General features: G+C 40.7%; 2 protein-coding genes across 7 annotated transcripts in view; both read left to right on the top strand.

Annotated features, from left to right (window-relative positions):
* The window catches only part of LOC108430460 (polymerase delta-interacting protein 2-like), a 29,840-nt gene extending 16,089 nt beyond the window's left edge, over positions 1-13,751 (top strand). For 2 of the 4 annotated variants that reach the window (XM_017702960.2, XM_017702959.2), the window contains exon 11: positions 466-5,472. In XM_017702960.2, coding sequence (XP_017558449.1) covers positions 466-595 — 130 coding nt within the window. In that variant the 3' untranslated portion in view covers positions 596-5,472. Of the gene's footprint in view, positions 1-465; positions 5,473-7,666; positions 8,925-10,885 lie in introns of those variants that run through there. The other 2 variants (XM_017702961.2, XM_017702962.2) reach the window with 2 other exon arrangements.
* A 2,629-nt stretch (positions 13,752-16,380) lies between these two features.
* The window catches only part of LOC108430414 (leucine-rich repeat-containing protein 75A-like), a 34,388-nt gene continuing 23,648 nt past the window's right edge, over positions 16,381-27,120 (top strand). Inside the window, exons 1-3 of one of the 3 annotated variants that reach the window (XM_037533202.1) lie at positions 16,381-16,519; positions 17,942-18,234; positions 26,149-26,277. In XM_037533202.1, the coding sequence (XP_037389099.1) occupies positions 18,004-18,234; positions 26,149-26,277 (360 nt within the window). In that variant the 5' untranslated portion in view covers positions 16,381-16,519; positions 17,942-18,003. Of the gene's footprint in view, positions 16,520-17,034; positions 18,235-26,148; positions 26,278-27,120 lie in introns of those variants that run through there. The other 2 variants (XM_037533203.1, XM_017702884.2) reach the window with 2 other exon arrangements.

The raw sequence follows: 27,120 nt of genomic DNA, 5'->3' as shown, positions 1-27,120 counted from the left end.
ATATATATATATATGAGAAATAAATATAAAAATAAGTGTATTCAATATATTTATATATTAAATATATTTATATATTAACTATATTTAATATTGTATTTTTATAATAATTATTAAGGTATCTGCCTAAAAATGTATCTCCATTTTTAAAATATGAGACATTCTGGATATTAATTTTATTAGAACTTCATTCTCATCATCTACTCTGTTCATCATGGCAGACACATCTCTTTTCGTGCAGCTTTGTAGGTATTATGTGAAACCTGTGAAGTTGCACAGGGCTAACCTATTACAACAGCAGTGTAAATATATCGTCAAGTTCTTTAATTTTATTATCAACATTGATTCCAAACTTTTTAACAGTGATTCTAAACTTTTGAACTATTGTGTGAATACCGGGGGGCTGGTGGGGGCCGGGACGCTTGGGTCTCTGACGGTGCGTCTCCTTGTGTCTCTGCCCCCATGCAGGGGCTCCTACAGGCTCGAGAGGCCCAACGGCACATTCTTCGACGTGCGCATCCCTCCGTTCTCTCTCGAGAGCAAGAAGGACGATACTCCCAACGGCTTCCTGCCCGGCCCCTTCACCTCACTGGCCTAAGAGCCCAGAGCCCAGAACCCCAGTCTGTCCCCTGCCATCCCCAGCCTTGCCCCAGCATGCATCTACTCTCAAGCTACCTCAGAGTCATTGATCTTTCTCACTTTTCCTGCAACTAAGTTCTAGGACTGCACAATATGGACAACAACCCAATCCTCGCGGCCCTTCAGACTGTTCAACATTTTTGCTCGTATTGTCTATGTTGGGCTCTGGAATAGAGCAAAAATGTGGAACCATTAGGTGGGCCCCAAGGACTGGGTCGAAACAATGCAAAAAAGCTTTTAGTGACTGGTTAGAGACTCATTTGCATTTAGCAAGGTTTGACATCATCAACATTGAGAGAGCTGATATGATGATAAAATATTGTGCAGCCCTATCAAATACTTTGTCACTGCTGTCCCAAAAACCCCACTTTCTCTACCATCACCTTTATCTTGCGCAGCACTTATTTTTCTCACTTTATCCTACATTTCATTCTGTTTGTCTTAACCTACAAGCCCTGAAGCAACCTTGAGGCACCACCCGGATCAGTTTTATTACTTTCTACCAGTCATGCAACAAAATTCTTGACGAAAATTGAAATTCGGGACTTACTTGGCTGAAAAAAAAAGAAAACTAAAAAAAATAATTATTTCATATATAATTGTTAAATATGAGATTTGTTTTTGATTTAAAATAATGCTTCAAATGCAAGAGTGGTGCTGTCGATAACGAGAACTGGAGAAATACAAGTAGTTACATTTTTAACAGCTAAGTAATATGAGATATTAAAAATTGTGAAATGGTGAATGTAATACTTGACTGTTTCCCAAAGGCGATACCAGAGCACTTCTGCTCTGATGACCAAAACACATCATTTTTAATATGTAAAGAGTTCCGGCCTGGCATTCTAAATTTTCTCAAGCAGGAGGCGCTATAAACACACACAATTCACATTTGTGTTTAGTAGTTCATAGAAGACACCGCCATAAATCTCAGCAGAATCTGACAAACGTACATGCTAACAGTAACTACTGTAAGAACAAGGTAGTAAGTAAATTACCAAAATTATAATTACATTTTTTCAAATTGGCTCATGCTAAAAAGCATGTAAGCTGAAGACATATATTTTAAATGTGTTAAGTATTTGATTTTGACACTTCATTGTAGACCTATTTAGTTTGTTTTTTCGTTCTTTTGGCAGAGAATCGTCAGTTGCCGAAATTTCGGTGCATCCCTAATTTCTACACCTTTCTTTCCTCCAAATCCAGGCAGCTAATACATTTCATTCTGAGCCCTCAATTCATATTATCCAAAGCAGACTAGCCGAGCAGTTACATGTCTTGTCATTCTCTCTGTTGTGTATAAATACCTTTCTGCCATGCTGACTCAACAAATAATGCTGTCTTTTATAACCCCCAACCTACCTCACTTGTCAAACCTTAAACTACCCACAAAGACCAGGGATTATAGACTTGGATGAAGTTTAGTTCATCATATATGAAGTGATATATTTTCAGTACAAAAGCTCCAATAGCTGCATAAGCTGTGTACATCAAACCCCTTCAAGCAAAGAGTGCTGCTCTGTGTCAGTTTTCTCTAATTTGTAATGTAATTATGTACAAAGATCTTATAGATCTTTAGATCTGCACCACTACTCACCATTACTGTGTGAACCCTTCTGTGTCCCATTACATGACAGAACTGAAAATTGTCTTTTTAGCTTATGTGGTCACAGGATTTCTCACAAAATCAAATGTTAACAGTAAACGTAGACAAGTTTACATTTACGGCATTTGGCTGACGCTCTTATCCAGAGCAACTTGCAATTTGATCATTTTACATAGGTAGGCCAAGGCGGTGTTAGGAGTCTTGCCCAAGGACTCTTATTGGTATAGTGTAGGGTGTTCGCCCAGGTGGGGATTGAACCCCAGTCTAGAGTGTAGAAGGCAGAGGTGTTAACCATTACACTACCCCAACCACGTACTGATATATCTCTAAGCGTTTGGTTTTTGGTTGGCTCTGTGGCTATTGCATTTGACCAGTCTATGGTTTGCACCATTACTTGCTCCACCTATACAGTCCTGCTCAGTACTTGGACACAATGCAGCTCACTTGGCATGATTAAGGATTTGTAACCGTGTGGTACCAAACTGCCTGGTGGTAAAATGTTATAAGAAATTATGTGATTGAAGTACATGGAGGTGCAACGCTCACTTATTGTTAACCATGTTATTGTCTTTGGGGTAATGGTGGTGTGTTGTTTTTTTTTTTTTTTTTGTTTTTTTTCCCTTCTTCTTCTTCTCCTCATTTCTAACAATGTCTGTCTGCTCTTACCTGTTCGTCACATACTCGGAGCACTTGTCCGCACTTTGAAACTAGATCAGGGCACCATAACCTGGACCGGTAGATCTACCACCTGCAGAGTTCAGCTCCAGTGATAATCTAACACACCTGATCAAACCTGGTATCGAAGGCCTTCAGAGACATCTGAGTATTAAAGACAGGCGTGCTGGACCTTAGCTCTTCACGGTGATATTTCTACACGATTAGGCACCCCTCTGCTAGATGACCTACCCCAGACTGACACAGTATAAATGAGCTCTTTAACTAGATCACACAAGGAATGTAGAACCAGGAACAGTTCTGATACATAAAACTCAAAGAACCTGGAAGAACCTATTTGGATTAAGAGCTTGAGTCCAGTTTCCGGTCCTGAGTTTTGTAATCACTAGTAGGTATGTCACTGGGTCACCAGTGGTTCATCAACAGTTCAGTTCATCCCTGTGGTTATATAATTCAGTGTCAAACTTGTGTTCCGGATCCAGAATTGTAGACTGCTCCGTCAAATGAAGGTTCTAGCACTTTCGGCTTGTGAGGTTTTTTTAATGAAACAGAAGCTGGAGAATTGTGGAATGCGGCATTGTGCTTCTCTGCAGTTTAGACTGGATGACCTGTTTAATGTGAGTTAATGTTTAATAAGCACTTGCCTTGCGGTCTCATACATTAATTGGGGGCAGTTTTTGACTGTAACCCCCTCCGTTTCATGGTATGAGAGAATACAAGTCCTTGTTGGCAAGAATATAGTGTGTTTGTATATATGCGTGGTTGGAAGTGCTAATTTAGAATTTACCTCCAAATATCGGTGTTTTAGTACATTACACCCTCAGAAGTTTATTAGGTTTCATGTGTAAATCTGTTAGAGCTTCTCTGTGAAAGTAAGAAGACTTGAGCACTAATTGCTTGCATGACTGAAGCCAAGATGGGCAAAATGTGTGTTACGATAGTTCAAGGCTTCAGAATCAGGTTCAAATCAGATTATATGTTCTGAACAGCATAACACTGAAACACCGTATGCAGACACAAACATTGCTGTGAGTAAATTTGTTGTGAACGTTGATTCTGGCTTGGAAGATGAAGTATTTTGCTCATCTGTTATTGTTCAGCAGGGCTGAGTAATACAGTCTTGGCACTGAACAGTTCTCAGGGCTCAGAATTTAACACGATGTTCTCAATACAAGGTAAAATAAATTATTTATTGTGGTAATAATTTCTGTACCACACTGTTGTGCTGATTCATCCAGCACTATGCATTTTTTTAATAAATCGCTGGGAATTTAAAAGCTTACAGAATGCTTACGATACAGAACTTGTGATAACTGACAGTTGTGGCTGATGTGACGTATTATTAGTGCATGCCAGTTACATTTGTTTAACTTGCGTTGGCGCCACCAGCGTGTCATGATGACAGGCCATTCTAATCTTGCTGTCCGCAGACTGTGTGAGCTTAGAGATGGATTGATGACGAAAGAACTTTGTCCTCATTGGACTAACATTTGCCTGCCAACAGCCATGACATTGTTCTTGTTCATTCTAGAACCTTCACCTCATAAACATGCTTAGCTTTTATTCCATATGTGATGATAATGTTATGTATCATAATGACACCATCTCTACTTATTTTTTTTTTACATGTTTATCAAAACGAAAATAGATGTGAAAAATGAAGAATTTGTTGGGAATGAATTCCTACTAAAGGAAAAATGTAGCATGTGCAAAAGCATATTTTATACATTTTATTCTTCCCTCTAATCTGGTAAACTCAGCAGATGTGTAGAAATTGAGAACATGCCATATTCTCTGTAGTTAACTTATCTGGGTTGCAACCTGTAAACCTGCCCAGATTGGCGGTCGGCTTTTCAGCTCCTCCCTGATATACGACTGGCTCCGTGCGCCATCCGTTGGAAAAGCCTGCTGTTGTATCTGCCAGGATGGGAAACTGAACCCTAGTGTTTCGTTCCTAGTGTATCCGCTATGCTGTTCATTCGTCTGACTAAAAAAGAAGGAAAATTCCCGCTGCTAGTGACCATACATGCGTCACTGTGTGTGAAAGTTTTTTAAAAATTAAGCAACAATTACAAGTGTAAGAAAGCAGATCTGGTTGTTTTCAGAGACATAAAGTCTTTGAGTTTGCAGGTTGATTAGTTGATGTTCTGGTATGTCATCAAATTGTGTAACTCAAGTACAGGTGCTATACATCACATTCTCCTGTATACCACAGTACTTATTCTAGAATCCACTGCATATATAGCCAGAAACTGTAGAGCTTCTGTTCTGTTCACTAATTCCATCTGAATTTCTTTGATGTATCCATTTGTCACGTCACCTTCAAGACAATCAAGATTGTTTTAATTAAATATATCAGCCCTTCTCTGGGTTTCTGTCTATAGATTTTGTAATTTATGCCTCTTGAGCTCACATTTCTGCTTGTTCTGTTGGTTTGTGGAACTTTAGAGCTGTCTAATGGTGTCGAAGGGCTGACTGTAACCGTGTGTGTAAGTTCAATTATCCGGCGGTTTTAAAATAATAAAATGGGATATTTTTTTTTTTAATTTTGAAAAGTCTGTTGTCTGTTGTATCAGTATACATTTCATTAATCACTCAGACACAAACCTATGCAGTTTTACAGATTTGCACAGTACAGTAAAAGTCAGAGGCCACTCATCATTTTTCAGTTCAATTCGAACCAGTAAAAGCAGCCATTAATTACAAATTATGATTACAAAATCTAGATTTTCAATGAGATATTTTTGAGAGATTAGATATAAAACAATCCACATACATAAGGTAAAAGGAAAGCAGGGGACAATGTAATAGTAGCTATTATAAAATTAAAGTTCATAATATCATTTTTCCAGTTAAGAAAAAAGCTTTACAGGAACATGCAGATTTGACATTTTATAAATGCCGTCCTAACTTCTGTTTTTAGTTTCTGTATCTGCACTTGGCATTTCTAATGATAAGGGAAGGTTAAGAAGTTCACTAGTATTAACTACATTTAAGCTGGTGGCAGCTCAAAGTGCTTTACAGAAAGGTGAGGAAGTTTAAGAGAAAATACAAGACATTATGAATACTAATTTAAAGTCATATAAGAAAATGTCACAGATCAAATTAAAAGAGAAATACTAAGAGACAGTTTGAATTAATGCGAAGTTTAAGAGAGATGTTTTTAAATGTTTCTTAAAAGTGAGCACAGAGCTTGACCGTCTGATAAAAGGTGGAATTCAGCAGTTCAGACACAAAACGACTGAGAGTCCACATTTTCTGTACTTTATGGAATGTATTTGCAGAAGGTCTGTGTCTGCGATCAGTACTGAGGTTACTAAACCTTGTAGTTCATCACACAGTTTTATTCTTTAAGCTACTATGTTCATATGTTAGTAGCTATAACTATAACTTCCATATTTGCTTACGTTACTTAACTGCTTGGTTTTAAATGCTCTTATTTCATAGCAAACCTAATTGATAATTGAACATATAATTCCTAAATTAAAATCTTGAATTTGTCTTAGGACTGAAGATTAAATATTTCTGTAATATAGCACCAGAATTATTTCTAAACATATGCTAAATATACAAACATGACTAGATTAATTATTTATACAGTAAAAACAATTAATTTCATTTTTGGGCCAAAAAATATACTTCTAAATTGTTACAACCTATTTTCCTTCATTGTATCAGTATATATTATTCCTAATATACACCTTACTATTTATTGTTTATTGTTACTTTTGGGAGTTAACTGGGACCTTGAGTACACCATTTCGTTCCACCCCATGTACCACATGTGATGCGAATGACAAAGCCTTATCTACACTTCTGATCAAAAATCATAAGACCAGTTTAAAAAAAATGGCAAGAATTTGCCATCATGATTGGGGGTGCTTTTTCCTTCAGTGGAACAATGGATCTTCAGGTTGTGCAGGGGCATCAAACAGCAGCTGGCTATGTGGAGATGTTGCAGCGGGCATCCCTCATGACTGAGGGCCCTCGTCTGTGTGGTAATGACTGGGTTTTTCAACACGACAATGCTGTAGTTCACAATGCCCACCTGACAAAGGACTTCTTCCAGGAGATTAACGTCACTCTTTTGGACTATCCTGCATGTTCCCCTGATCTAAATCCGATTGAGAACATTTGGGGATGGATAGCAAGGTAAGTTTACAAAAATGGACATCAGTTCCAGACAGTGGATGCCCTTCATGAAGCCATCTTCAACACTTGGAGCAACGTTCCTCCTAGCCTCCTGGAAACACTTGCATCAAGCATACCTAAATCATTGTTTGATGTGATCAACAAGAATGGTGGAGCTACTCATTACCGAGTCCTTTTTTTCTGTTTTGAGGGGGTTTTCAGGGTTTTTTTTTTTTTTTTTTTTTTTTTTTTTTTTTTTTTTGGTCTTAAATTTTTTTTTAGTTATGGTCTTAAATTTTGATCAGCTGATGAACAGCCTATTTCAGTTAAATTGTTGTTTTCAATAAATTGCCTACTCAAAATCTTTTGTCTCTTGCTCCCACTTCTTCTTTAAGCATTGTGAAGCTGTACTTGGAACCTTCTTAAGATCCAATAGTGCAAAATACAAATTCTTGCAATTTTTTAACTGGTCTTAAGATTTTGATCAGAAGTGTACACTCTTGACTGCCTTGTGACTGAGACAGGAGGCAGAGAAAGAGCTCTTGTGGCGGTGGTCTGCCTTTGTCCCATTTCCCACTGCCTTTGTGGCTGCTGATTGGTTGTTTCCGCCTTCCATAGGGGGACGCTTACCTGCCAGAGGGCCAATGGTGACATGTTCGATGTGGCTATCCCCTCCTTCTCCCTGGACAGCCACGGGCACAAGGATAGCCCCTAATCCTTCCTCTTCTAAAGCAGCCTAGACCACCTTACACCCTAATGCACACAGCTAAAGGCCATACTCCCTAACCTCAACCCCTACACCCTTCAGTTCTCCCCTGAACACCAAATCTTTTTCTCTTTTAAAGGAATACTCCAGCTTTTTTTGGTTGGAACTTTTAGTGGTAGAACTTTTCTGATTTAGAAGTCAACTGTTAGAACTTTTACTGGTAAAACTTTTCTATTTTAGACACCTACTAATGGAAGTTTTACTTGTTTTAGAAGTCTACTAGTGGAACGTATTTCTGGAAGATTGTGTCTAATTTTGAATTCTGCTAGTGGAACTTATTTATGGTAGAACTTCTCTATTTTTGAAGTCTACTAGTAGAACCTTCACTGGTAGAACCTTTACACTGCAGAAGTTTACTAGTGGAACTTTTGCTGCATGAGTATATATTCTAATATATTCTAGGTGTACTTGTAGAACTTTTACCGATAGAACTTTTATTGGTTGAGATCTAATATTTTAAGAGTATTGGTAGAACTTCTACACTGTAAAACTTTTACATTTTAGAAGTGTACCTGTAGAACCTTTCCTGTTAGAACTTGTACACATTAGTACACAATTTTTTTCATTGTGAAATTATTGGTCTTTGGAGTTACTTACCAGGACAATGCTGCATTTCTTATCATTATCTCCTGAATGAAGTTAACATTAACTACCTTCTCCTGAACTGACTTAACCGACACCCGCTTCTGACCCCTTTATGAAGTATAAATTTTAAATATATTTAGTCATTTTTGCTCTTTTGCTTCATTATAATGGTAGAAATGTGAGGTAGCATTTGGTACTAGCTGCTGATCACAAACTTGAAGCAGTATAAAAGCATAGTTTTCAGATTGTTTTAAGATTTTAGAGTTGTTTGGGTTTTTTTTCTGTGGTCTAGCGGTTCTTATTAAAAGCCACCTCTCTCCAGTATAGCTTTCATCTGCTTTTGGTAGACATCTAACTTTAGAGTCACATGTATTTTGTTCGCTGTTTGTTGATAAAAACTGTATATGTCGTGGGCTGGAGGTTAGGGAACCAGCCTTGTTGACCGTAAGGTCACCGGTTCGATCCCCAGAGCCGACAGCACATGACTGAGGTGCCCTTGAGCAACCCTAACCCCCAACTGCTCCCTGGACGCTGCGGATTGGGCTGCCCACCGTTCCGGGCAAGTGTGCTCACTGCCCCCTAGTGTGTATGTAGTGTTTCACTTCATGGATGGGTTAAATGCGGAGTTGAAATTTCCCTGTTGTGGGACTAATAAGGGTCACTTAATCTTAATCTATTAATCTTGATGAGAACATTGCATATACCTTGAGCAAGGGTTTTGTCTTGTTTATTTTTTTTATTTAATTAAAAAAAATTATTTCAGTGTCAGTGGCCAACCACATATTGCAATATTGTGATTTTGTAATGCAGTGTTGCATTGTTTACAATTTTGCATTTAAATTCACTGGCTATTTTTTTAGGAACACATTTCTAATACTGAGAATTCTTCATGGCATGGATTCAACAAGGAGCTAAAAACATTCCTTAGATATTCTGGTCTATTTTGACCTTATTGCATCAGGTAGTTGCTGCAGTTTTATCAGGTGTGCGTTTATGAATCTCCTGTTTCGTCACATTTCAGGGTGTTCCAAACGCGTCTAAAGATGCTGCCATTTAAGTTCATTGAAATCATTCCGTTTCATGGAACCAGTTTGAGTTGACATGAGTTGCATCATTGTGCCAGATGTGGACATTAGAAGAGGGGTCAGATGTGGCCATAAAAGGATACACGTAAATTCCTGTTCTTGGCTGACTGGAGTGGAACCGGATGTGATTTTATTTTGCTGCTGTAGCCCATCCATCTCAAGCTTCAACATTTTGTCTATGTGTGACCTCGCTCATCAGTAAGGTGTTTTTTGTGCCTAGAGAACTGTTGTTCACTAATTATTTTTGTTTTTTTTGCACCATTCTGTGTAAATTCTAGACACTATTGTGTGTGAAAATCCCAGGAGATCAGCAGTTTCTGGAAAAACTAGCACCACCAACCGTGCCATGCCATGGTCAAAGTTACTTAGATTGCTTTTTTCCCCATGTGATGTGAACATTAACTGAAGCTCTTGACCCAAATCTGTGTGATTTTATACGTTGCACTGCTGCCACATGACTGGCTGACTGGATACTTGCGTGACGGAGCAGGGGTGCAGGTGTACCGAATGAAGCAGCCATGTTATTGTATGTAGTAATGATATTTATGTATATATTCGTCACATAACCACGCTCATTAGGTTTGAATGGGGAGTTAGAAACTATCGTTCTTTTATGATCATAATATTTAGCACGTCCAGTCGGAAGTGTTGGCTGTTACATTGGTTTTTCTCTCATTGCACTGATTCCTTAAGTTGTGCAAGAATGACATGGATGGATATTTTTATATAAAAAATGGAAGACATACTAATGGCAGATTTATTTCTGAAACTAATAAACTTGGATGGTTTTAACTTTGCGTTTTATTTTTTGTTGTGAAACGTCATTTTAGTGCACGGTCAGCTCATTTTTATATTTCAACACAAGCAAAAACAATTTTTATAGAAATCTACTTCACTGGGAGAAATAGCAGTAGTATACCAAACATTAGCATTATGGATTTTGTCACAGCTATGTACGTGTATGTGTATAGATGGTTACTTGTTGTGTGTATGCAAGTCTGTTGGGTTCTTTATTAGTTTCAGTATTAGAGGCCACGAAATCCTTACACATTTTCAGTAACACTTTATTTGAAATATACCATTGATCAAATATACCATAAATACCTACTCCAACTAAAAACTCCAGCAGCACTGCTGTGTCTGATCCACTCTGTCCAGCGCTACACACACTAACACACCACCACCAGGTCAGTATCACTGCAGTGCTGAGAATGATTCACCACCCCAATAGTACCTGCTGTGTGAGATGTGTGATGTGGTCAAAAAGCGTCTCGCAAAATCTTACTAAAGGACTCTGACTGTTAAATTATTCGCTCCTGGCCATTTAAGGGTTTTATATGTACATGTGCTTGAGTGCATAAGTGAAAGTGGTGGATGTTTTTTTTACCTCTTTTTGCGCAGGGGGACGTTCCGGATCGAGAGGACGGATGGGTCACACTTTGACGTGCGCATCCCGCCCTTCTCTCTGGAGAGCAACAAAGATGACAAGTCTCCTCCTGCTGGATACAACTGGTAGTGCAGACCTCCTGAACAAACTCCTAACAGGTGGAAGTTGTCCTGCGCTGATAAGACAATCTTCCCCAGTTCAAATCCCATCCTGAACTGTTATGAAAGAAACACAAACCTGGTCTCAGGTCTTCAAGCAAGGGCTTCATCTTCCAGTAAGAAGCCCCACAAAGAGCCACATCTGACTGAATGCCTCGTAGGAACCTGTACTTCTCAAACTGCCCTTCTATACTGTATTAATCAGTCTAATATAGAGATTTTACTTTGAACACAACTGCATCAGTGTGTGGAGGGAAAATAATACATTTTTATTATTTAAACAGCTTTAGAGCAAAAGCAGCTCTAACCGTAGTAAATACAAGATAAATACTGATTCTAAGCGCTGGCTTTCATATCAACACATTTAAGGTACTTTTAAACTTGCATATATTTGGCTTGGGTCTATCACATGGCTGGCCATACGACTAGACTGTGTAATATGATGAAGCTGCCACTCTCATGTTGCCACAGAAGAGACATTTTTCCAGTTCGCAAACCATTGTCACTGTAATATTCATCATTTTTCCTGTATATTTCATGGTTGTTATAGAAAAGTGGTCTTTTCCAGCTCACTCTTTAAAGCAGTGCTCAGCAGCCTCTTCTAGCCGATCTACCATCCTGCAGACTTCAGTTTTTACCCAAACCCAGCATAGACACTAGAGGCCTGCACCAATAGGATCCACCAATATAGAATTTCAGACCTAATAACCTATAATTACACTGTGTTGCAGTTGATATTAATACCAATAATGAATGTTCAGTATAGATTTTACATTTTTAAACGATAAATGAAATGCGAGCGTGTAACGTAGGGTGAAATGCTTAACCTGGATTTTATTAATCAAGAAATATTTAATTGTTACCTAGCCAAATCATGCATGGGTTTTCAGTTAAGGGTCCAAATCATTAAAATCATTAAGGGTCCAATCATTTTTTTTGAAACCAAGGAGTTTAATATAATTTGTAAACAATGTCAAAGTTTCAAAACATATTATTCACTCCTTACATTTACATGTATGGCATTTGGCTGACGCTCTTATCCAGAGCGACTTAAAATTGGATCATTTTACACAGGGAGGGCAAGGCGGTGTTGGGAGTCTTGCCCAAGGACTCTTATTGGTATAGTGTAGGGTGTTTACCCAGGTGGGGATTGAACCCCAGTCTACAGTGTAGAAGCCTCCTCACTCCATACGACCCATATATAAAACCTAAACTGCAAAACTGGCCTGTTTTGAATTCATTGCTTCTGTGATGTTACAAAAACTCATTTACACAAATCGACCCTGCAGGGGTTTGCTCCGCTCGTTCCGTTCTGTTTTAACATTTTTAACATTTTCTATTGTAACATATTGCAAAGATAATCAGAATACACAGTATTACATGGTAACACTTAAACCATGTTACATAACACTGACATAGCAATACTATAAACATGTCATGGCAGATGTCATGTACCGTCATGGTACATTGTGTCCAGTAATATGCGTCATGTTATAATTACTGGCAATGTCACATGCTAGTTTTTGTTGTGTGCTGTAGTTAACAGTCGTGACATCACACATTTACTGGTGATAATCACTAGTAATGGTAGTATGACGCTGTTCTGTTACTGAATGACATCTTTTACTCCAACTCATGACCGTGCATGACGTCTGCCATGACATGTTCATGGTGTGGTCAGTGTGATGGAGCAAGGCTGAAAGTGAAGTGTTACTATAAAATGCGGTGTGCTCTGTTTACATTTTCAAATATTGCATCATGTTCAAATTTCAGACAAAAAAGTAGGTTTGTGTTCGTGTCTTTAATCTTATTGAGCCAAGATTGCTTTGATAAGTTGGCTCATGAGTTGCTACAAACTGTTTATCATATGGACAAGTTTGTACACCCCAGTCAAATTGTGTTTTTGTGTTTTTGTTGTTTTTCAGAGTGAAACATAAGTGAACACACCCTCTGTAGAGAACACACTCCTGCACATTTTAATGTACAATTAGCGTTTATTTGCTCAATGTAGCATATTATGGAATAATGTGTTATGGTACATTTTAAAGCAAAAAATCATATATATATGGTAACTTTACAGGAGAAGGAAAAACATACTTTATTTTTAATGAAGTGTCAATGGAAGCAGTCCATTCATCATGAAATTTACACACAATCTAAAGGGTAACATATTTTAAAAATGTAAAACTGATATATATGATATCACAAAATGATTTGGATACAAAAGTTTTAAAAAAAGGTCCTTTACATTTGCTACAATTTCAAACCTGTGGTGTGAGGCATGAGAACTGATCCTAGTTACCACACAGGAAATGTAGTGTAAGGTGTTCTTGATCTTTTTTTAAAGGTGGGTTAAATGTGACAAAAGCCAAATTGTTAACAGTGTCTGTCCCACATGTTAACTTACACATCAGGAACAGTGTCCAGCAGTTTATAAGTGCAAGAATCAGCTGTGTCTGCTGTATCTTCAGTGCACAGCCACTTACAGGAGATGCTTCCCTGTTAGTAAATGGAAAGAAACCCTGTTCTCAATGGTTCAAAACGCCATTGTGCAGATGCTAAAGCACCACTCCACTGACTTCTGCTGTAAGAGTCAATTGTTTTTTGTTCTTTTTCTAGGCAAAAGTATTGACTGTTGTAGCTGATTGTACATCAGAGATGAGTCAATGACGAGTAATTCAAAATGATCTTTTAAAACTCTTATTAAAAAGGATATGATGTACAGTTTTGTGTCTGCAAGAATCTTTTCAGTGTGTTTGTTTCTTATATTTTAAAATTTATAAATAATTCATAAATCAGTTTTACCCAGAAGATCAGATGGCATAACTACATTTTTAAAAATGTATATTTAAGAGTCGACTGCTGAAAATGTGTATAAACTATAAACCTAGTATAAACCTTATATACACATTTCAGATATACACATGTTCATGGTTTTCCTTGGGTTACATCACCTGACCTTCCTAATTATGACACCAAAATTATGATTTTTCTTTTTTTTTTTTAATCATTTATATTTGTGAAAAAGGCTGTCATTGACCCGGATGCCCCAAATGTAATGAATGATTAGGTTGAAAAATGCTGTAGTACGCTGTATTGCCAAAAGTATTCACTTGCCCTTCGAAATCATTGAATCCAGGTGTTCCAATCACTTCCCTGGCCACAGGTGTATAAACCCAAGCCCCTAGGCCTGCAGACTGCTTCTATAGACATTAGAGAAAGAATGAGTCGCTCTCAGGAGCTCAGTGAATTCCAGCGTGGTACCGTGATCGGACGCCACCTGTGCAACAAGTCCAGTTGTGAAATTTCCTCGCTACTAAATATTCCACAGTCAACTGTCAGTGGTATTATAACAAAGTGGAAGCAATTGGGAACGACAGCAACTCAGCTACAAAGTGGTAGACCACGTAAAATGACCAAGTGGGGTCAGAGGATGCTGAGATGCATAGTGCACAGAGGTTGCCAACTTTCTGCTGAGTCAATCACTACAGACCTCCAAACTTCATGTGGCCTTCAGATTAGCTCAAGAACAGCGTAGAGAGCTTCATGGAATGGGTTTCCATGGCCAAACAGCTGCATCCTAGCCTTACATCACCAAGTGTAGTGTAGTAGTGTAAAGTGCCACCACTGGACAGTGGAAGTGTGTTCTCTGGAGTGACCAATCACGCTTCTCCAATCCGATGGAGGAGTCTGGGTTTGGCGGTTGCCAGGAGAACGGTACTTGTCTGACTGTATTGGGCCAAGTGTAAAGTTTGGTGGAGGGGGGATTATGGTGTGGGGTTGTTTCTCAGGAATTGGGCTCAACATGACTGCGGACCAGTGCACAAAGCAAGGTCCATAAAGACATGGATGAAGGAATATGGTGTAGAAGAAGTTGACTGGCCTCCACGGAGTCCTAATCTCAACCTGATAGAACACCTTTGGGATGAATTAGAGTGGAGACTGTGAGCCAGGCCTTCTCGTCCAACATCAGTGTCTGACCTCACAAATATGCTTTTGGAAGAATGGTCAAAAATTCCCATAACACACTCTTAAACCTTGTGGAAAGTCTTCCCAGAGAACTTGAAGCTGTTACAGCTGCAAAGTGTGGGCAGACATCATATTAAACCCTATGGATTAAGAGTGGGATGTCACTCAAGTTCATATGGGTGTGAAGGCAGACGAGCGAATACATCTGGCAATATAGTGTATTTCTTAAAGGGTAGTCACTACTCCATCACAGGAAAACAACAGTGAAGTTTTACTCTGTCTCTCTGTGAATATTTCATTTCAGTCCAAAAGAGTAGTAACATTTCTTTGCAAAGGCACAAATAAAGACCAGGTGAATTATAGTAATGAAGTTAATAAGGTTCAGTCATTTGCTTCATGCTTTCAGTGACTGTCTGACTTGATTGAGTCACTGACAATGTCTGACTTGACTGAATGACTATCTGACTGAATGACTGACTGAATGACTGACTAAATGACTGACTTGATTGTCTATTTGACTGAATGACTGTCTTGACTGACTATCTGACTGACTGAAAGAATGAATGACTGTCTTGACTATCTGACTAAATGACTGACTTGACCATCTGACTGAATGAATGACTGGCTTGATTGACCATCTGACTGAATAACTGACTGAATGACTGTCTTGACTGTCTGACTAAATGACTGACTTGACTGTCTATCTGACTGAATGACTGTCTTTAGTGATTGACTGAGTTATGCTGCGTTCACATGTTTGCGGCAGATGGATGATGGCAAACTGGATTATTCGTTGTTTTCAATATACGTCACTGCACCAAAAAATAATAATCTGGGTGGACTGAGGTTGGATCAGCAGCACACATGTAAGGTCACCTCATGTCTGACGCCAAAAGTTGGCCAAAGAGGTATAAAGCCCCCAGCGCTGGGCTGTGGACCAGTGAAACCGAGTTCTCTGGAGTGATGGAGCTCTATCAAATAACTTTAATATCATTTGGAGTGATCCTGAACTGATCCTCCATCATCACCTGACCTCACTAATGCTATTGTGGTTGAAAGCAACCAAATCCTCACAGCGATGTTCCAACATCTAGTGTAAAGCCTTCACAGAAGAGCAGGGACTGCAGCAAAGTGTGCTGGAGTACAGAGCCAAACAGATACTGGTCAGCTGCTATTGAACTGTACTCCTATATGCAAACCATGTATTATATATTCTGAAGATTTCAGAGATTATATAATGTTCAACCACCAGGTGTCACTGAAGATCTTTTGGATAAAGAAATCTAAGTCGGTCAACAGGTGGCGACAAATTAAAAATTAATGAATAAATAAATGAATAAATAAAACTCTCGCAAGCAAGTTGAAGTAACAGACGCCATCTGAGCGTTTTTGCCATTGTAAAATCTCCACTGGACAAAACAGGACAGGGATTATATTACTCGACATAGACTTTGCCATTTACGGCGCTGCAGAACGAGTTCGAGTCTCCCTCCATAAGAGCGTCTGTGAAGCTGCTCCCAGGTCAGTTTAAAATCCCCCCAGCGGGATTACTGCTCTGATTGCATGTTTAACCCAGGCAGATGATCACTGGATGTTCCTGTGTGGTTTTCTTAGTAATTGAAGTTTAATACGGTGTATTTATGACATGTTTTTACCCTTCGATACAGCATAAAAGTTTATAGTATAATCGCATCATAAACCTTGAGGGCGGAGGTCAAGATTTACCTGAAGAGAGAATTACTGATGTTTGACTCGTGAACGATTCGTTCTGGTGAACCGACGCACAAGTCTAAAGGAATCGGACTTTTTAAAATAATACTAACGTAGGCTAAAATATAATACAATCCCACTGGCATTCGCTACAAGTCGTCCTTATAAAAAAGAATAAAATAACACATTGTCATGCGTTATCAGTTCACACTGGTTGGGCGTTCATGTTCGAAAGAATCGATTCGATTACATGAATCAAACGAGTGAATAGACACAGTTTACAGTTGGCAAGCTGAGTCAATGTTGTGCCGCGCTATCGCCACCCCTCTCTCTCTCTCTCTCTCTCTCTCTCTCTGTCTCCCTCTCTTTTCCCTCTCTCTTTCTCTCCGCTCCTTTCTCTTTCTCCTTCAGCCGGTTAATGACTTTTCCTGTCGTTTCCAGCGTCCGCGGGGGGGAAACGAGCTGATTTCTCACGCTGACAGGGCGACGGTTACTAAGAAATCTAGACGGATAAAGACCACCATCGCCAACTCGCTCGTTCGCAAGATTTGATTGGCTGATCCAGTGTAAACACGGCCGCTGATTGGTCCAGAGTTTAGCGCCTAACGGCCAGGCAGCGGCTTCCTCACTTTCTCCTGGCTGCAGGCGCTCGAGGAGACGCGGGCAGAAGCGAGGAGAGAGTCGACCTTCTGTCAAGGGAGGTAAACAGATACTCGCTTTTTCTTTCGAACTGGCTCGTAAAAGTTATTCTACCTCCGCCTGGCTTCGTTTTTTACCTCGTAGTTCGGTTTAAGGCTCTCATCGAGTGAAAGCCAGGGTCTCTCCTCAGCCCCCACTTCATGACTGGATTCTGTAACCTAGCGTGTGTTGACTAGCTTGCTGACCATGAAGTGACGTTTTCATGGACCACTTTTGGATCAGATTCATGAGCTGGCTTCTCCAGAAAGGGTCTCATTTTCCACATACAGCTACAAACAATGCAGTGCTGCCCCGAGAGAAGCTTGCTTTGAGCAAGAGACCCGGCTATGTGCTTTTACTAGAGCATCCTGGGCTGAAACATCTCCTATGAATACTGCATGAGCTTGTATGTGGTGAGGGCTTTTCTTGGGAAGCTCTCACAAAAATGGCTCTCACAAACCTTTTCGCGCCGTAGTGTTATGAACTTAACTCTTGAGGTCAGGAAGTAAAGGGCGTCTATCTGTCCGACACATGCTCAAATGAACCTTCTCCTAGTGCCACTACTGCCAACCCCTGTCCTACAAGCTGTGGATGCCTGAGTGGCCAGTGTGGCAAGCATGGGGACCAGGCAGTCCAAGGACTCAGAGACAGGCTCCAGTCCGCTGCAAGGGGTGTGGAAACGGGCTCAGGGCTCCCTTCTGCTCCGCTCATCCTCTGTTGACCGTACTGAAAGCTCCGGGGTGCCGCCACCCTACAAGCGCCGTGTTAGCATGATACAGGACATGTTGCTGATGGCGAAGGAGGGCAGGCAGGAAGAGGCCACGGAGCTGCTGAGACACCTGAGACAGGTGAGTCACTTTGGCGCAGACAAGAAGCAGAAATACAAAGTGATGGTGCACTCTTTCCTAGAACAAGGGAGAAAAGAAAGTGCCTAAACACTCACTGGCCAGTTTATTGGAAACTGGGGTGTAGTGGTGTACAGAGCCATCTTCTAAACCCAGGAGTGCCCAATCCTGGGCCTGGAGGTCTACCACCCTGCGGCTTTTCACTTGTTCTGAAGGGCTTTAGGGGCATCTCAATGTTAAGGCCAAGTGTGTTGGATTGGAAATCTCTAGTGTGGTAGATCTCTCAGACAAGCATTGGGCACCACAGCTCCTCCTCAGTTTTTCGACCCCTAATGAAGGGAGTTCTTGGCCAGTTTTCATTTGTTACTCCAAGGCCTGAAACACATGCAAGGGACGCCAATTCAGACGCTTCAAGCTACGCAGATGGTAGTTGCGTTTAACAATGTGACATGACACAGTGCAAGTACAAGCTGCATTCTGAGCAGGGGGCGCTCTAACGACAGCCAAGCTTGACCAAGTGTCTTGTACTGCCAAATGGTCTTGTACCTCTTGTACCACTTACTCTCCTGTACTTGGCCACATTCACTGTTAGAACGACAGTATATCCCTCTGTGATTCGTCCTCTGTCGCCCCCTTCAGTGCACAGTGTGCTTTAACCGGCACAGTAACTTAAGAACGCACATAAAGATTAAGATTAAGAGACCCTTATTAGTCCCACAACGGGGAAATTTCACCTCTGCATTTAACCCATCTGTGAAGTGAAACACCACATACACACTAGTGAGCACACACACACTAGGGGGCAGTGAGCACACTTGCCCGGAGCGGTGGGCAGCCCTATCCGCAGCGTCCGGGGAGCAGTTGGGGGTTAGGTGTCTTGCTCAAGGACACCTCAGTCATGTGCTGTTGGCTCTGGGGATCAAACCGGCAACCTTCCGGTCACAGGGCCGGTTCCCTAACCTCCAGCCCACGACTGCCCCAATGCCCCATTAAAGGCCTCAGCAGACAACGTTCGCCTAGCTCCAGCGAAGAGTCTGACATAATTGTGGAGAAAACGAATAACTGCAGACGCCGCACAGAGGCTTTGTTTGCCATGTTGTGCACTGGTAGCTGAGCGAACTCCATAGACAAAGCCTGTGATTTGTCAGTAAAAAAGAGGCATGCCATGAAACAAAGATGGAGAGCTTCAGCTCTCAAGAGCTGTGCTAAGCACATTGGCAGACACACCAGTGTTTCACCATAAAGCACACGTTTGTGAAATAAACAACGAACACCTCCTAAATAGAAGATGTTAAGTCTAATGTTCTGTAGTGCCAACTTGTGAGCACCAAAACATGTAGGTTATCTTATATTTAGGTTCACAGGCTTAAGTTGGCTTTGTGTTTGCCGGCTTCTTGTGCAATTTTTCCCATTCCGCCTTAAATGGACTTGCACATCACCACAGTTAGAACTGTAATAGAATCGTTTTCTATTAGTCGTGGAACTTATCATATAATGTCAGGACCAAGTGTTTGCATTGAGTATGTTTCTGAACTAAGAGGCTGGCTGTTTCTTCCTTTTACCGCTGTAATGTTCGCTCATTCAATAAAAACCTGGACTAACATTAACTCAGACTGTACCTGACTAGCAGGAGACGAGTAATTACTGAAAGAACTCTATTCTCAGCCACTCTGGTAAAGGGCTGCTAGCACTAGTAGTGTTATCTGCATTTATTTGTGGCATATCAATGAAACTAATACCTTATTCCAGCTGGTATAACACACACTACTTCAGCCTCCCCTCGAAATACTGTCATTACAGGTTTTATTACTACCGTTTGTCAGTCAGCACCGCTAGTATGTTGCTTGCTTTGGTTAAGTTCTGTCTACTGGTGCGCACTCAATAGCACATCAGGAAATGCTTCAAGGTACCGTTAATTAATTGGCCAAAATCCGTGCACCCAGTATCTGTACCAGTGTAACCCTAGCAGTAACTGAGTTTTTACCACTATAAGCCTGTACATAACATTAGAATAACATATATAAACTTACATGCAGTTTAACCAAAGTTTTTGTTTGTAAATAGGTTATTAATATGTTGCTGAGAGGAATACAATATTGCTAAATTACCTTCAGGATCAATAAAGTATCTATCTATCTACCTACCTACCTACCCACCTACCTACCTACCTGCCCACCTACCCACCTACCTACCTACCTACCTAGCCATCCATCTACATTTAGAAGAACTTCGCTCTGTTCATTGCATGGATTTGCTTTCTTTCTTGAGGAGAGCTTTGGACACGGTCAAGCGAACTAATTGATAGTAGTAGTAGTTTATTTTTTTCACAATTTAAAATATACACAAATATACAATCATAACATAAGATGCAGTACAGGGAGAGGCAAAAAACCTAATAGGCTTATATAAAACCTCCACCTAAGTTATATTAAAATTTCACAATATTATGGAAATTACAGAATAAGGTACGAAACAATAATGACATAAATGTGAAATAACTTAAATATCGGCATAACGCATGAAACAAAAACATGCAAATGCACAAGCATATCGCTGTTGTTGGAAGAAAACCTTGTCTCCAAAATTTACAGGTGAAGGAAAAAATGCACTCTACTTTTAATGTAAGTCAATGGAACCAGACTTTTTGTCCAAGTAATTTTGGGGCACTTTTTTGGTCCATTGTAAGTCGCTCTGGATAAGAGCGTCTGTTAAATGCTAAATGTAATTTACATGCAGTGTAAAGGGCAACAGGTACTTTCAAAACCTGAAAAATTAAAAAAAAGGAGATGTGTGTTGTGTATGTGCACAAGGGCGTCCATAAATATATAAATGACATTAATAGATACATACGTGTGTGAAATGATGCAGATTTATACACCCATATTGACTCCTGAGTAATTGTAAGAATAGACATCTCAATGTGATGTCTATGAAAAGTGAAAAGAAATAAAACATAGATGTAAACAACAGTACATATGGGGGAAAACAGCTATAGTACAGATATTAAATGATCTTTTAAACACAGTTTGTAATATTTGAAAGAAGAATATTTTTTTTGCCAAATGGGAAAACCTGTTCCATATTTTAGTGCCTCTAGATCGTATTGCCAGTTGAACTCTACAAGTGAGAAATTCAGGAATAGTAAGATCTAAAGGTTGACGAGTTTAATACGGACATCAGTTCACAATATTGTTTTTGTTTATAGGTCTGTTTGTAATTTTTTTAATTGTTGGTTTATTGTAACTGCCTACTGCCTCGACAAATGACTTTACAAATCATTTGCTCGTATTTTCTCGGATGCCTTTAGACCAGATGTGTCAGGCTCCAGTCCCCACGGGCCAAAACACTGCAGACTTTAGCACACTGCCTCATTCAGCACACCTGATTCAACTCCTTACCTAATTAGCAGGGCCATCATGAGCTGAATTCAGAGCTATAGATGAGGGTAAACGCTGATCTCCGCAGCACTTAGGCCCCAGAAGATCCCCGATTTGACATGCCGGCCTTAGACCTAGTGTATGTCCATGCTTATAGAGATGGGCGATATGGAATAAATATATCATCACAATCAGAGTTTTTACGATACACTGTATGCTGTGATATTTCGTTTTCTGAGGTTTGACAAGTTGGAGCCAGATTTAAACAATACTCTTAAAGTCTATGAGTACAGACTAGTGTTAGTCAGTGTTTTATCCACTGCGCTGCACTAAATCCAGTTAAGCAGGACTAAATATGCTCTTTTTTTGGTCAGTGTACGCAAAGTACTGCTGGCATCCATGATATGCTCTTAAAGTCTTATTGTGACATAATTCATCACAGTAAGTATCATCGTATTGCCCACCCTTACATGTCCATAACATTTATAGTCTGTTTAAAAGGCTGATTATGACGTTTTGTGCATCGATGCCGAATCTTCTATGAGAGACCGGAGGGAAATGCTGATAAAGGCATGCAGCCATGCAGAATGTCAATGAAGCCTTTTAAACTAACTAACTCCCCTCACACACATGAAACACGTACACGCTCACACTTTCATCCGTCTACCCCGCCTCTCCTCGCCCGCCGTTTCTGTGTGTGTGTGTGTGTGTGTGTGTGTGTGTGTGTGTGCGTGTGCGTGTGCGCGCCTCGGTGGTGTTTAGAGCGAATAGTAAATCAGGCTCGATCGCTCGAATCACTCAGCCAGCATCACACACTCAATCACTCACTCACAATGAACTCTCTCTCACTTCCCCTCCCCCCTTTTCCCCCAGAGAGAGAGGGAGAGAGAGAGAGAAAGAGAGAGAGTTTTTTCCAACTTTTTCTTTCTCTCATCATCTCTCTGTCGCTTCTATACCTTTTTGTCTCCTGTCTGTTTTTCTTGGACCATTCTCTGTCTATCTGCCCTCTCTCTCTGTCTCGCTCTCTCTCTCTCTCTCTCTCTTTCTCTCTCTCTCTCTCTCTCTCTCTCTCTCCTCTCTCTCTCCCTCACTTGCTCTCTCTCTCTCTCTCTCCTCTCTCTCTCTCTCCCTCTCTCTCTCTCTCTCTCTCTCTCTCTCTCTCTCTCTCTCTCTCTCCTTGTCTCTCTCTTTGTCTCTCTTCTCTCTCTCTCTCTCCCTCGCTCGCTCTCTCTCCTCTCTCTCTCCCTCGCTTGCTCTCTCTCTCTCTCACCTTGTCTCTCTCTCTCTTTCTCTCTCTCCCTCGCTTGCTCTCTCTCTCTCTCTCCTTGTCTCTCTCTCTCTTTGTCTCTCTTCTCTCTCTCTCTCTCTCTCTCTCCCTCGCTCGCTCTCTCTATCTCTCTCTCTCTCTCTCTCTCTCTCTCTCTCTCTCTCTCTGGCTGGTTAATGCAAGTGCTTTGGCATCATGTAAAGTATGGATTTAAAAGGAAGTGAAGGGGGTCCATGGCTTTCTTTGCTCTTGACCCCCCCCCCCCCACCCTCTCTCTCTCTCTCTCTCTCTCTCTCTCTCACTGCCCCCCTTTCACCACACACACACTCACTCACATAAAGCTCTGCTGTATATCAGAAACTGATCGCCCGAGAGGACGGAGCGATGCATGAATATTTCATAAGCTCATACATTCATTAGTGTGTGTGGAGTAATGCAGACGAGCCTCCTCTATATGCATAATTGTCCTCATTCTTATAAGATTCTGCTTTTCACTTTCAGTTTTTCAGCAGCAAAGCCAATCTCCAAATATCCATCAGCAAATATCCATCACTGCCACAGAATAGACTCGGAACAGAAAACCGGGCATGACCGATTCAGCTTTGGTCTCTGCTGATGCCAGTACCTGACCGATAAAGAGTACTGATCTGATTCCAGGGCTGTGATGATACACGTATTTTCAGGTTTTATATACTTTTTCGGTTCTAGGGTAAACATTAAAATACATTAAATTACATTAAATTTGATTTCACTGACCTCTAATTACATACTACACAGACTGGTTTGGCCATTTCACTCTCTAAAACACTAGAAATCAGAATAAGAGCTCTGTCATTTCATGGGTGTGTCCATCGGTTAAGCCTTATGCCTCTCATTCCCAACATACTTCACTCGGGATGCACCAGATACCAGTTGTGATGGTTTCCACCAAATTCTCTCTATTATAATTGTTACCCTCTTAAATGCCAGTGCTGTTTTTCTTCTGTGGTATAGCTTGGGATCACTCTGCTGTAAGGCAACATGAGCCTATAACTCGGCAACACAATTCAACTGTAAAAGATAAAACTAATAAATTCAACCAGAAACAAATGACCATGGCTCGCACATGATTCCTCTGAAGCTGGGATTACGCTACACGACTTTTACCCCGATTTTAGCGCAGATTCTCCGTCTGGCCAAGCCTGTGCTGGTTGGCTCTTGTCTGCAGATTTTTGGGTCAGTCAGGGTCAACAAAAACTATAATTTAAGTCCTCTGTAGAGATCATGTTCGCTTTTTATTTTATTAAGAAAACGGTCAAATCATAATTTGATCAAGGGTGTTCAAATTTGCAAACATCTGTCTTTTTTTTTTTGCACCTATTAGGTGGTGAATCATGAAGTAGTAGGTCTAAGGATGTGACTAAAGCCTATCTGATGTGTCTGTTTGAGTCAAATTCAATGCGAACGCTGCTTGTAAAGACTGGCTAAAGCAGCGGTGTCCAGTCTCATCCACAGAGGGCCGGTGTGCCTGCAGGTCTTCATTCCAACAAAAAAGTAGGACCTGACCTGATTCTGCTTATTAATCAGCTGGTCTTGGTCTTCAAACAGTTGATCAGGTTAATTATTGAATGTCAATCAAAACTGAGACCAACTGATTAAATGAGGAATAATCTGTGCTCCGGCTTGTCGGGAATGATAACCTGCTGCTACTCCAGTCCTCTGCGGATAAGACTGGACCCCTATAGATTACACAGGGGCCATGGAATAGAAATCAAGATGCAGAAAATTGGTTAATAACTGAAATTGATTCAGGTCGTGTGATGTCTAAAGAGACCCATTCCGGTGTGAGTATATCAGATCAGTGCGTCGCTAAAACACTGAATGGAGAATTATAACAGATGGGCCTTTAATTGGATCACACGCAGGTAGAGGAGTGATTATTATGTATTTGGGTCTTTGTGAGCGCCCACTTCATTCACATGCAGTGCTCCCTCCCTGACCCTCACTTCCCTTCTTCCCTGGAGCGCACACACACACACACACACACACACACACACACACACACACACACACACAGCGGTTCAGGCGCTCCTCTCGTTTCTCTGATATGCCTTCCTTCGGCTTTGATTGGTGGAAGTGTGTTTCATGTTTTTCTTTGGGCTGCGTGTTTTTCCGGCCTGACTTCCATTTTAATGCTAATACTGATGCTAATGCTCTCTCTTTCAGTCTTTCTCTTCACATATATATTTATATATATAAAACCCCTCTCTTTTTCATCTTGCTCGTTCCCTCTTTTCTCTCTCTCTCTCTCTCTCTCTCTCTCTCTCTCTCTCTCTCTCTCTTTCTCTCTCTCTCTTTCTCTCCCCCTCTCTCTTTCTTCTCTGTCACTCTCTCTCTTTCTCTCCCTCTCTCTCTTTCTTCTCTGTCACTCTCTGTCTCTCTCTCACTCTCTCACTCTCTCACTCTCTCTCTCTCACTCTCTCTCACTCTCTCTCTCTCCCTCTCTCTCTCTCTGTCTCTCTCTCTCTCTCCCTCTCTGTCTCTCTCTCTCTGTCTCTCTCTCTCTCTCCCTCTCTGTCTCTCTCTCTCTCTCTGTCTCTCTCTCTCTCTCTCTCTCTGTCTCTCTCTCTCTGTCTCTCTCTCTCTGTCCCTCTCTGTCTCTCTCTCTCTCTCTGTCTCTCTCTCTCTCTCTCTCTCTCTCTCTCTCTCTCTCTCTCTCTCTCTCTGTCTCTCTCTCTCTCTCAAACACAAACACAATCAAGTAAAAGAGGAGCGCTGTGACCCAGTCCACATTGCAAATTGCTGCCATACAGGCTCTTGCATTTCCACAGTGCACATCAGCGCAGAACCCAACCACACTACTGACCAGTCCTGACCATTTCAGATAGTTGCGAATGTGAAGGTAATTCACATGTAAAGCAGAATGTAGGAGACGGTATCTTCTAGTAGACAAACAGGGTAGTATTGCTGTTTGCATGTACGAAGCGGCATCAGTGAACATAGCTGTACATCGCCGTACGTATCACTAAGACACATACAGATTGACTTCGATTGACTCCAGCAAGTTAAAGGGAACATCATCCAAGTCTCTGTATAGATCAGTGGCGAGATTAAATAGGGTTAATGAAACTCACCAACTGTACGTTTCATTACAAAGAGGGTACAATTAGGCCTGTTTAACTTGATTTAGTGCCACACAGTATCTAGAACGTCGAATAAAAAACAATGTACTGATAGTTTTGGTTTCTTCATATATTATGATTCCAAAGCTAATCCTTATGTGTGTGTTTGTAGGATTTAGGAATGGAGTCGACGTCTCTCGACGATGTGCTGTACCGATATGCCAGCTTCCGTAACATGGTGGACCCCATCACTCATGACCTCATCATCAGCCTCGCTCGCTACGTGCACTGCCCCAAAACAGTGAGAACACACTCACACACACACACACACTCATGCTCTGACTGTTTGGCTACCTGTCTAGCCGTGATCCAAGCCCGCTGCATTCTGTTTGTTGCTGTTTCATTTCTTCATGGAAATGGAGAAGATGCTCTTATCTCACTATATATGTCTAGTTCGTCTATCTCACGATCAACTAGATATATACAATACGATATGTGTACGAAAGCTTTAATTAATCAACGACTTTACAGTTTATAAGGTAACGAAGATGAATTCGAGGATGTGAACAACTTACATTTTAAATTAAACTTTGCTCCAAGAGCTTTGATTTCAGCCATTTCCCTGATGCTGTTTATTTTTTTCCTCTGTGATGTTCATGCGCAGAGAACTGTGGGTACCTGAAAAAAGGCCTGGAAGGAAACATCTGACGTGTGCTTGAACTCACTCCGAACATAGCGTGCAGTTCTAGGCTGTATATGAAGGATCTTCACTTTGAAACAGCCTGCTATGACGTAGCAGCCTAGGCTTTGGAACGCAGCTTGTCTGTCTTTCTGCTAGCTGACTGTCTTTTTTCCATTTCTCCCTTTTTTCTTTTTCTTCTTCTCTTTGAAACACATACATATGACGGGGTTTTAGGGCCTTTTAAAAAAAGAAATAATAATAACAACAGACTTTGAGAATTAAGTCGTATTTTCTAGAATAAAATTGTAATATTTTGAGAAAAAAGTTGTAATATTTTCGGAATAAAGTCACAGAATTACAACATTAAAGTGGGATATTACCAGGAAAACTAGCAATGTTGTGGTTAAAGGGTTTGCAAAAAGAAATGAGCAACTTGTGTTAAAATGAGGGTCGTTGAGGAGT

Source organism: Pygocentrus nattereri, chromosome 23, assembly GCF_015220715.1.
Source record: "Pygocentrus nattereri isolate fPygNat1 chromosome 23, fPygNat1.pri, whole genome shotgun sequence".
Lineage (NCBI taxonomy): Eukaryota > Metazoa > Chordata > Actinopteri > Characiformes > Serrasalmidae > Pygocentrus > Pygocentrus nattereri.
The sequence above is the reverse complement of the archived record's forward strand: the minus strand, read 5'-3'. Positions and strand labels throughout refer to the sequence as shown.